The sequence below is a fragment of the Oncorhynchus nerka genome, linkage group LG16 (assembly GCF_034236695.1).
Source record: "Oncorhynchus nerka isolate Pitt River linkage group LG16, Oner_Uvic_2.0, whole genome shotgun sequence".
Classification (NCBI taxonomy): Eukaryota; Metazoa; Chordata; class Actinopteri; order Salmoniformes; family Salmonidae; genus Oncorhynchus; species Oncorhynchus nerka.
The window spans coordinates 18,210,868-18,223,351 of NC_088411.1; the positions used below are offsets into that span (position 1 = coordinate 18,210,868).

At 40.3% G+C, this 12,484-nt stretch overlaps 1 protein-coding gene across 1 annotated transcript; it reads right to left on the bottom strand.

The window, feature by feature from the left end:
* Positions 1–587: 587 nt before the first annotated feature.
* pts (6-pyruvoyltetrahydropterin synthase) lies at positions 588–3,004 on the bottom strand. The gene is made up of 6 exons (XM_029685625.2): positions 2,230–3,004; positions 1,793–1,872; positions 1,597–1,619; positions 1,344–1,400; positions 1,059–1,129; positions 588–939 (listed from the first exon to the last, which is right to left on the bottom strand). Exons 1-6 carry the CDS (start codon positions 2,319–2,321, stop codon positions 816–818), a joined length of 447 nt encoding a protein of 148 aa, XP_029541485.1. The 5' UTR covers positions 2,322–3,004; the 3' UTR covers positions 588–815.
* Positions 3,005–12,484: the final 9,480 nt, after the last annotated feature.

Below are 12,484 nucleotides of genomic sequence, written 5' to 3' on the forward strand. Positions count from 1 at the left end.
CCACAAACAGTGTGACAGTCTCTGAACCTTTTTGTTGTTGTTGATGATTTGACATACTATACCATGTCTCAAACTCATTCCACACAAGGCTTAGTCTCTGCAGGATTTGCTCCTCTCTGTTTGTTTGTTTGTATTAACCTTTATTTAACTAGGCAAGTCAGTTAAGAACAAATTCTTATTTTACAATGACGGCCTACCCTGGTCAAACACACACGCTGGGCAAATTGTGCGCCGCCCGGGATCGAACCAAGGTCTGTTGTGATGCCTCTAGCACTGAAATGCAGTGCCTTAGACCGCTGTGCCACTTGGGAGCCCTTGTACTTGTTTGATGAATTAAGGTCACTGATTAGCAAGTAACTCTCCTCACCTGGTTGTCTAAGTCTTAATTAAAAGAAAAAACTAAAAACCAGCAGACACTAGGCCCTCCAAGGAATGAGTTTGACACCCCTAAACTAGACATTTCAGTCAAGTCAAGCTGCTTACTGGGCTATGAGGCATTCAGATCCTGCACTCTAGTGGTCAATCTGAAGTCAGGTACATTCTAGATGTTCTCTATTGTAGATGCACTGTAGAGAGGCACAAACAACTTGTTTAAATTTGAGCTTATTCCATTTATTATTGTAACAAAGTTGTAGAGTGGATTGCACCAGCAAATGATGCACAATACTATTCAATAGTATAACCTCAACTCTGCACTTTAATACCATCATAACACATCGCATAAGTCCATCTATGAACTCAAACGTGAGATGTGCATACTACATAATATATATTAGTAAAGATCGTACTAATTACAAGGTACTGAAGGTGGCTGGCTATTCTCCTCGATATACAACAATGTTCTTGTCAGTCTCGTGAATCTTGACCTCGTAGAGAAGATTGGCTGGTAGCTGCTTGACCATGTTGTCCCAGATATATACAGCCACGTTTTCTGTTGTGCTGTACAGCAGACAAATAAAAAACTTTCAACCATGGAAACTCTGAATCACGTGCTCCGAACTGAAAATCCACCCTTTACTCATAAACATAAGGCTACGGTCCAGTAGAGGAGCACACACCTGACAACATTAGCAAAGTAAGGGACGTCCTTATCCAGGTTTTTATGGTCCAACGGAATCATGATGACTTCCTGTATCAGAGTTTGTAAACATGAGTATACATGAGTTTGTAAATAACACCCTAATTAATTAATGCACATTTTCCTTATTCTCTAAAATGTGCTATAAATGTGAAATGAATGAAGAAATTAATAGTCTAGCAGCCTACGCTATCAAAGCATAGCCTTCACTTCAAATCAAAAAAGTAAAGTCCAGGATTGTATTGGAAGAAAGGGAGGGTCTCACCTCAATGTGTTGCTTCAGATCTGTAATGTTCATCACCATGCCTGTGTGACGATCGATCTGGAGATGGACAAAGAGAAGCTCTGTGACGGTCTGTGTGTCTCCAACATCCATTACCAAGGAGGCAGACTGCTTTCATATCATGAGAGTGTCTCGTGATTTACTGGTATGTTTCTACCACTAGCAATTATGAGAATGTTTTGTAAGTCGTGTTTTTATGAATATGTTACGACGCAAAGTCTCAGGTGGGACTTACCTTTCCCCGTACCGTCACCTCTACTACAAAAATAAAAACACAACAGAGCCTTAGATAAACATTGGGTTAGACCCAGTTTGAAGTTATGGAACAGGACAGCTATGTAACCTATAGGCCAACTGTGAATCTGACAATAACTGACAACAGAATTGGTCCTACGTGAATGGTTTGGATGAGACCTTGACAAATGACTGACCTTTATAGTTGTGTCCATGGCCATTGGGATTGTTGCACTTCCCAAATATCCTCTTGTTTACCTCATCACTCAACGTCGGGCTGGAGAGACAACACAATACATGAGGTTTCAATTCAACAAATATATCATAAAAACCTTTAACAATTTTAAGAAGTTTATGGCTTCGCTGTCTCTACAATAGAACTACAGATCCCATGATCTTCCGGGATTGACGCAACAGGTTATGCTTGATTCCAGTTTCATTTCGTGGCGTTAAAACTCTCCCTTCTATCAAATATAACGTCTCACTGGAAACACAATCATACCAAATTGCTTTCCATCTTGCACTCGTCTCGCAGCCTCTGCAACACTTTCTAGATGGCAACCCTGCATTAAGCTGCCTATTGCGTCGTCGTTTACAACAACAACAAAAAGATAGAAAAGGATTGCACTGGTACCTGTGCAATCGATGGCACGCGCTGAAACTCTGGACTCGTGTGATGTATCCAATGCGCTCTGCTACTTCGTTTCTTGAATCGGCTTGTGCCATTGCAATGACAGATGAACAGAAGTAAACAATGTAATTAATAGTCGTCGCTGATGCCGTTAAATAGGTTATGCTGGGCGTGTGGAGAATCGAGTCCACGCCCCCTAGTCTTTTCAGGTCATTCAACGCTCAGCGACAATAGAGTACCACGGTATGAGTTATACTACCCATAAAACCTAGCAGTCAAACAGGGAAATGGATCCAATAGGTTTTCCTTCATACATTCTTCCCATAGGCATTTTTTTTTTTTTAAACTAAGAGCTTGGCGTGACATTTTGATAACCGTGTAAATCTCTAGGCCAAGGAGACTGTCAATATATTCGCCTGTATTTACCCGCAAAAAAATTCTAGCCATTACCACGAGGCCATCTTCCCTAATTAAGCGGCCACCAACCTCCTGTGCACAATACCTGTTAGCAAAGGTGTCAGCTAGAGATGACGTGCAGGAGCTTGCAGGGATTTGTAGTCTTGCATGATGCCAATTAGCGTTTTCGAATCCGAGTGTAAATACAGCCGACTATATTGATCAAAGTCACCATATCCGAGAGAGATTTACATGGTTATCAAAACGTCAAGTCAGGGTAAGTCTACCCGAAACACAGCCCTTATTAAGTGTTTCTAAAAATTCCCTATGGGAACAATTAATGGTGTAAACCCCATTGGAACTACTCTGTTTGACGCTAGGTTTTATGAGTATTATGACACCTCCACTGTGGGGCTCTAAACCAACTAATATTTTGCAAGCAGCACAAACCATGTCATCACTTTGTATGGTAATGAGAGAACCTTCAAAATAAAAGCCCACCTTTCAAAACATTGAAGTGTGGATAACGCATACCACCCGAAGTCCCTCCGACTCACACGGAGGAAGACATTGTAATGAACTTGTCAAACACATGCTCATCTGCCTTAGGTAAGGGACGGTCATTTGTCCCAACGGCACAGGCCAATGACTGTAATACCGTTATAGACTTCCAAAGTTTTTCCGCAGCTTGAGATTGACTGAATTCTTTGGTAATGGGGTTTGCTCCCTATGCACCTGCCAATGTAAATACATTGAATGAGACAAGTAGCCAGACAGGACAGAGTGTTAATGCTCTTCCCATTGATAACCAGAATGACAATGCACTTGACTCTCGCTCGGAGGACATGATACGGGGAAAATACATATTTTAAGAGAAAAAGCACACGTATACCTCCCAAAAGAAATACCTCTTGAAAAATACTGTCACCTAGTTGAGAAAGATGCACATAATCTCCTGGCTAAGAAACAAGAACAAGGTATTCAGCAATATGTCGAAAGCAGAGAAAGTATCCCTTATGGAACTCAAGAATGACTCCACTATCATTATAAAACCTGCCAACAAAGGAAGTGCAATAGTGATGTAAAATGCTGCAGACTATGGAAAGAAAATTCTCAGAAATGATTCATTTTGCAAAGACTCCCTGGGGATCCTACTAATCAATTCAAGTCTCTGATCCATGATGAACTGTTTTAAGTTTTTGAATGAAGAGGAAATTACAAAGACAGAATATTGCATATATGAAAGTTGACTGCCCAACCACACCTGTCATTTACACTCTCCCCGAAATTAAAAAGACGCCAGCTATACCAGGCTGGCCTATTGTGAGTAGCAACTGATCTCTGACAGAGAACATTTCAACCTTTGTAGACCATTTTGTGAAGCCCTGGGTGAGCTCTCTCCCCACGTACACCAGAGACCCTTGGTTTTATCTCCTTAAACAACAACAATTTTTGTTGTTGTTGTACTTTGATGTTACCATCCTATATTCTACCTCAATGAACATCCCTTAATGCTCTACCCAGTGCCAATTGTATTGTGGACTTGGCTGAACTGGTACTAACCTCCAAGAATTTTCTCATGACACAGGACTGAAGGTATGACACAGAATTGATGGTAGCGCTCACCTTGTCTTCTCGGGACAAGCTTTTTTCCGGATGCACCAAACAATCGGAAAGGGGATTCATCAGAGAAAATGACTTTACCCCAGTCCTCAGCAGTCCAATCCCTGTACCTTTTGCAGAATATCAGTCTGTCCCTGATGTTTTTCCTGGAGAGAAGTGGCTTCTTTGCTGCCCTTTTGACACCAGGCCATCCTCCAAAAGTCCTCGCCTCACTGTGCGTGCAGATGCACTCACACCTGCCTGCTGCCATTCCTGAGCAAGCTCTGTACTGGTGGTGCCCTGATCCCGCAGCTGAATCAACTTTAGGAGTCTGTCCTGGCGCTTGCTGGACTTTCTTGGGTGCCCTGAAGCCTTCTTCGCAACAATTGAACAGCTCTCCTTGAAGTTCTTGATGATCCGATAAATGGTTGATTTAGGTGCAATCTTACTGGCAGCAATATCCTTGCCTATGAAGCCCTTTTTGTGTAAAGCAATGACGACGGCACATGTTTCCTTGCAGGTAACCATGGCTGACAGAGGACGAACAATGATTCCAAGCACCACCCTCCTTTTGAAGCATCCAGTCTGTTATTCAAACTCAATCAGCATGAGTGATCTCCAGCCTTGTCCTCGTCAACACTCACACCTGTGTTGAAGAAAGAATCACTGACATGATGTCAGTTGGTCCTTTTGTGGCAGGGCTGAAATGCAGTGGAAATGTTTTTGGGGGATTCAGTTCACTTGCATGACAAAGAGGGACTTTGCAATTAATTGCAATTCATCTGATCACTCTTCATCGTCTGCATTCTTTGGGAAGAACTTGCATTATAGAGTATACGTTTTCCACTGCTGCAGCTTTTCTGCCTTCTCCCTCTCTTTGCTTGAAATGTCCCTCTTTTTTAGGATACTACCAGCAAGGGACATCTCATGTGTGTTTTGTTGTAGTTTCGTCCTTTGTTTAATATTTCCTAATATTTTGTAGGGTCTTTTATTCTTCATGCTGGTTCTCCAACATTGTCGTTTCACTTTTTCTTTTCAGAGAGGATGGGACTCGTTCATCTACTTATTGCATCTTATGCTAGCATGTATGACACTCTTTTGGGGGGACATTATACAACTTTGAACCTGTAAAATTCCAAATAGAATTTGATTGTAAATACAACACACAAAATCCTATCAAATGCATTAAAATTTTTATTTTTAAACTGTCTAACAATGTGTTCAGGCAGGCTATGTAAAATAATAATAATAATAATATAGATTCATAAATAAATGAGGACAAGTAAGGCCTGTGGAAAATTAAAAAAATGTTTTCAGGTTTTCCCTAAAGAAATCACACTTATAGAAAAACTACAAAATTGGATGTTCTAAATCCACAGTAATGCTTAAACTACACCAGTAGACCACTTTTGAGTAAAACGTTGTGTTGTTGTTTTCTGTAATTCCTCTTTAATTCCACTTTACGCCTCTCAATGGACCGTTGTGTTTGGCTAAAATGTTTCTTTATGCTACTAGACATGTGATGAGAGTGTTTGCAAAACAAACAAACACCCAAACGATTGATACAAACCAACATGATATCATTCTCCCAGGCATAGGCTTTCTTTGCATTCAACATTTAATTCGGACAGTTTTTTGGGAAAGACTTTAGAAATGCATGTTTTGTACATAGCACACTCACTCACTGTCCCATCACTCATAAACTAGACACGATCTCTGCTCAATGTAACAAATCAGCCGTAAGTCAAACAGAAAACTAGGCTACAGCTGTCATTGTAATCTTACCTCAGGAATAAATTTAGTCTATTTATCTTGACCCCCCCCCCCCCTTACAACATAGACATACAAAAAAAAAATCAACCCTCTAGATCAACGTTAATTCCCACACGTTGGCTGTTGTTTAATCGCGTGCGGTGTCACAGGAGCTCTTCATCACTTGACTGACATTCATAAAATCCTTTCCTGAATCAGCTGATGTAGCGCAACAATGTCCCATCCTACTAAACAGCTAACATCAAATGTAAATCAAACAACTACAGTATTATGGATAATTATTGAAGAACTCTGTTAATGACAGTATGGATTTTGGTTTTATTAATCATGTTAAAGTTACTCTTTAATTTTGCAACAGCCATTATTTTGGATATGTGTTCCCATGAAAACTATTTTCACACCTTTCACACTAATATGAAACCTGGTCTCAGAGTATTTTATATGATTTTGACAGCAATATCCAGGAATTTCACAGGATCAAGTTCAATGTGTGATTCAAATGTTAAATGCTTAGTATATGAGTTAAAGACAAATGTCACATGACAAAGTTGTGAAGCCTTAAAAAGGGTTTAAACATAGGTTTTGATTCAACTCATGAATTACATTACAATATAAAAGGGAAACATAGATACATTGAATGTATTCACGTGAAAACAAATGGCAAATTATTATTAATGACTCTGTAACAGCTCCAAACAGTTGCCCACTACAATAAATAATTACTGGTACCCTAGTTTATAGAAAGACCCATGTCCACCTATGGTGTTTACATGTTGACATGTCCCTGTGGTCTGTCCAGGGAAACCCCACAGAAGCCTTAAGACCTGTATCAGTGAGCACCGCAACAATATACAGACCATTGAGACAAAAAAAATCCTGTTGCTGTTCATTTTGCACAAGCTGGACATTCTATTAGCTCGATGAGATACATTGGAATAGAAATGGTCCAGATGTCATGCAGGGGAGGGGACATTGAGAGGAAACTACTTCAAAGGGAGTCTTTATCCACAGGCTCAACACACTGTCTCCTCTTGGTCTTAATGAGGAGTTTGACTTGAAACCGTTTCTATAGTTCTAAAATACTGTTTTTTACCATAATTTAATATTGTGTGTATTTATATATATATATATATTACTGTAAATATTTATCACATTCCTCATGTTTGGTTATATACAGTATTTTGACATTGTTAAGAATCCCTTTTGGCCTGACAGTCTAGGGGGGATGGTAATGAGACCCGTAACATAACTCATGCAAATTATTATTGTGACAAAGTAAAAGTGTGCACGAAATAACCACGACAACAGAAATCTACCGTCAAACTCTAGGTTTATTTATAAACACACGGTAATGGGGGGAGCAGGAAAAGGGGCTGAGCTGGACCCAAGGAAAGAAACAATAAGTATTCAAAAACACCCCTAAGCTAGACTAGCCTACTTTAACAACAGCTAACTAACTAACCAAAAATACAGTGGGTGGTCCGCCCAGTTCTAACTAGTGTATTTAACAAAGTTCACCTACGGGTAGTGTATGCCCATGGGCGACTTGTCTTGGTTTCCCCCTTTTCCCACCAGCAACACACAAACACCATAACCAAAAACAATACTCACAGGTGATGACAAAGTGCTATGGAGGTGCTTTAAACAAAAGAGAGGTTAAGACACAAAGCGATAGTGAAACACAGAGAACTACAGACATGGCATTTACAGAGAGATTGAGCTAGAGATTGCGCTAGCGATTGCTCTAGAACAAACAAATGATGGGGTTTTTAAACCATGGGGAAGGAACTGTGATAGGGTAGGAAATAGGAGGAGGTGTGTCTTCTGATTGATGATTGATTGTTGACTGATTGGGGAGTGATGGTTTTCACCTGTGAGGGGAGAAGGAGAGAAAAGAAACACACACAGGATACACACACACACACAGGATAACTATATCCGTAACAGACATATTGAATATTGATATTGTGTACCGATATTATATATTTTTACTTCCTGTATCAGGTGATGTCACTGAGGACTGCCCCTACATATATAGTACCTTCCACCACCGCCTGATGAAGACCTAAGGGTTGAAAAGTTGTAACAATAAACTACGCATATTTGGTTAGTATAGACCCTACTGAGTATTTTTTTTTCCTCCCCACTTTAGCTGAGAGAGGCAGAAAAGTTCTCTCTACAAGCCAATATAACGTATATCCCATGTACAGTCTTTTACAGTGTATTGCATTGGGGGCTATATGGGCGACAGCAGGCCGTGCTACATGGTCCCCCTAAAAAACACACAATATTTGGTTAGTAGAGACCCCCCTGAGTATTTTCCACCCCACTTTGGCTGAGACGGGAATATATATTTTTTCTTCTCTACAACCTAATATGTATCCCATATACAGTGTATTGCATTGCAGTGAAGTGAGAAGGTGGAGTATGGAGGTGCTTTAAACAAAAGAGAGGTTAAGACACAAAGCGATAGTGAAACACAGAGAACTACAGACATGGCATTTACAGTTGCTCAGCACAAGAGACCAATCTATGTTTTGCAGACTCTATTGAGTAATTCCAAAAACATATATTTGTATTTTATTAAAAGTATATTTCTTTAAAGCGGCAATATATAACTTTTTGGGTGACCCTACCAAATTCACATAGAAATGTGAGTTATAGAGCGGTCATTCTATTTGAAAGCATTTCTAATAATCAGTGGATCTGTTCTATGTGTATTGTCTCATCTTTCTGTTCTTAAATTTTGTTTTTGCGTCTTTTACTTTAGTTTTTGTACACCCGCGTCAAACAGCTGAAAATACAATAGTTTTGCTTATGGAAAATATATTTCACAGCGGTTTAGATGGTACAATGATGGGACTTGTATTTTTTTACAAAAAAATCTGCGATTACCTGCCAGCATAATATCCTCATGCTCGGACAAAGGTAATACAATAACATTGGTTCACATCTGGGCGGTAACAGCGCACATACCCCCAGAAAAAAAGTATTAATTCCGAGTCTTTTTGGTGAGCCGGCTCATTTGGCTCTGTTCAGATAAAAAAAAAAACAGCTCATTTGGCTCCCAAACGGCTCTTTGTTCAAAATGCTTAAAAATCAAACTAGAACAATAAATTTAAAAAAGATTTCCAATGTAATGCCCAAAAGGTAGGCTACCATTATGTAAAATCGGTGGTCATGCGTGGTCAAATACATTTTTACCTGGTCCCAAATATATTTTATGCACTGAAAAAAATCAGCGTTGACCTGATTGACACACTATCCCCACTATCTCTTGTTTCTGCAGTGCGAATTCACCCTCTTTTAGATAATTATTTTTTTGCTTATCTGCAGAAAAACTTTTTGAGCTCAAAAATCATTAGTAGCAGTATGCAAATCAGGGAGCCAAATAGCCGGCTCTTTCACCTACGTTCACTAAAAAGACCCCGTCGCGAACGACCCATCACCATCACCACAATCATCAATTTGCCATTATAAAGCGCAATCAATGAATAGGCTATGGCTGCATTTTTTACGGTAAAGTCAAATATTCTATAATGTGCAACAACAATGAATGCACGGTGCGCAAAAGCTTTTAATCCTATGGGTATCATCATTAGAGATGCTCTTGTTTTCACCATCTACTCTCAATCTCAATGTTTTTACTGAGTTCACTCCCGTGAGATAAACTATAGATGGTTCCATCTATAGTGGATTTTGAAGAGGATTTAACAAGTGACATCAATAAGGGATTATAGCTTTCACCTGGATTCACCTGGTCAGTCTGTCATGGAAAGAGCAGGTGTTCTTAATGTTTTGTGCACTGTGTATATTTTACTCTATTATGTCCTTGAAAGTTATTCATATTCTTGAATGTTAAAAAAAATGCTGGTAGTAAACTTGTACATTTTTTAAGTCACCGGTCACATTCCATCTCTTTGCAACCCTTTTAGCTAAAATATGTTTCTCTTGTTGTGTTTTCATGTAGGCCTATTGTTACATTTAATCAATCATTTGTGAAATATATTGTATTGGATACTGAGCACATCTGCAATTTTTCTAGATGATGACAACATTGCAGCTTCCCCCAGCACCAGACACCCTGGTGTAACTTTTGACTCTAACCTCTCATTTGAAGCACACATCCGCAGCATCAGATTAAATCAAATCTAAATGTATTTGTCACATGCTTTGTAAAGAACAGGTTAGACTAACAGTGAAATGCTTAATTACGGGCCCTTCCCAACATTGCAGATAGAAAGAAAATAAAGAAATAATATAAGAGTAATAACACGTAACTTAGCAATGTACACGGGGTACCAGTCGATGTGAAGGGTAATAAACAGTAGCAGCGACTGTTTTTTTGCACTAACTTTTATTTTATTTCACTCATCACATAAGCATGTGAGCATGTGATGAGTAAAATAAAAGTTAGTGCAAAAGGGGTCAATGCAGATAGTCCGGGTAGTTAAATATTGAACTATTTAGCAGTCTTATGGCTTGGGGGTAGAAGCTGTTCAGGATCCTGTTGGTTCCAGACTTGGTGCATTGGTACTGCTTGCTGTGCGGTACTGGAGAGAACAGTCTTATGGCTTGGGGGTAGAAGCTGTTCAGGATCCTGTTGGTTCCAGACTTGGTGCATTGGTACTGCTTGCCGTGCGGTACTGGAGAGAACAGTCTTATGGCTTGGGGGTAGAAGCTGTTCAGGATCCTGTTGGTTCCAGACTTGGTGCATTGGTACTGCTTGCTGTGCGGTACTGGAGAGAACAGTCTTATGGCTTGGGGTAGAAGCTGTTCAGGATCCTGTTGGTTCCAGACTTGGTGCATTGGTACTGCTTGCTGTGCGGTACTGGAGAGAACAGTCTTATGGCTTGGGGGTAGAAGCTGTTCAGGATCCTGTTGGTTCCAGACTTGGTGCATTGGTACTGCTTGCTGTGCGGTACTGGAGAGAACAGTCTTATGGCTTGGGGGTAGAAGCTGTTCAGGATCCTGTTGGTTCCAGACTTGGTGCATTGGTACTGCTTGCTGTGCGGTACTGGAGAGAACAGTCTTATGGCTTGGGGGTAGAAGCTGTTCAGGATCCTGTTGGTTCCAGACTTGGTGCATTGGTACTGCTTGCCGTGCGGTACTGGAGAGAACAGTCTTATGGCTTGGGGGTAGAAGCTGTTCAGGATCCTGTTGGTTCCAGACTTGATGCATTGGTACTGCTTGCTGTGCGGTACTGGAGAGAACAGTCTTATGGCTTGGGGGTAGAAGCTGTTCAGGATCCTGTTGGTTCCAGACTTGGTGCATTGGTACTGCTTGCCGTGCGGTACTGGAGAGAACAGTCTTATGGCTTGGGGGTAGAAGCTGTTCAGGATCCTGTTGGTTCCAGACTTGGTGCATTGGTACTGCTTGCTGTGCGGTACTGGAGAGAACAGTCTTATGGCTTGGGGGTAGAAGCTGTTCAGGATCCTGTTGGTTCCATACTTGGTGCATTGGTACTGCTTGCCGTGCGGTACTGGAGAGAACAGTCTTATGGCTTGGGGGTAGAAGCTGTTCAGGATCCTGTTGGTTCCAGACTTGGTGCATTGGTACTGCTTGCTGTGCGGTACTGGAGAGAACAATCTGTGACTTCTATTAAAGTGTCCTTTTTCCAACTGTGTAACATCGCTCGGATCAGTTCGTTCTTGTCCACTGTGGAGTCAGAAGCTTATGCATGCCCTGGTAACATCTTGGCCTGTTCAATATAGGATCCAATTGAATGCGCCTACATACAGTGCCTTCAGAAAGTATTCACACCCCTAAAATTTGTCCACATGTTGTTGTGTTACAGCCTGAATTTAAAATGGATTACATTAACATTTTATCCCTGACCTACACACAATACCCCATAATGACAAAGTGGAATCATGTTTTTCGAAATGCTTACAAATGAATTAAAAGCTGAAATATCTTGACTCAACCAGTATTCAACCCCTTTGTTATGGCAAGCCTAAATAAGTTCAGGAGTAAACATTTGCTTAACGAGTCACTTGCATGGACTCACTCTGTGTGCAATAATAGTGTTTAACATGATTTTTGAATGACTACCTCATTAAAAACAAAACAAAAAAGCAGACATTGAATATCCCTTTGAGCATGGTTGCCAGAGAGGAAGGAAACCGCTCAGGGATTTCACCATGAGGGTGACTTTAAAACAGTTACAGAGTTGAATGACTGTGATAGGAGAAAACTGAGAATGGATCAACAACATGGTAGTTACTCCATAATACTGACCTAATTGACAGAGTGAAAAGAAAGCCTGTACAGAATAAAACATATTCTAAACATGCATCCTGTTTGCCACAAGGCACTAAAGTAATACTGTCAAAAATGTGGCAAAGCAATTCACTTTTTGTCCTGAATACAAAATGTTATGTTTGAGGAAAATCCAATATAACACATTACCGAGTAGCACTGTCCATATTTTCAAGCATAGTGGTGGCTGCATCATGTTATGGGAATGCTTGTAATTGTTAAGGAC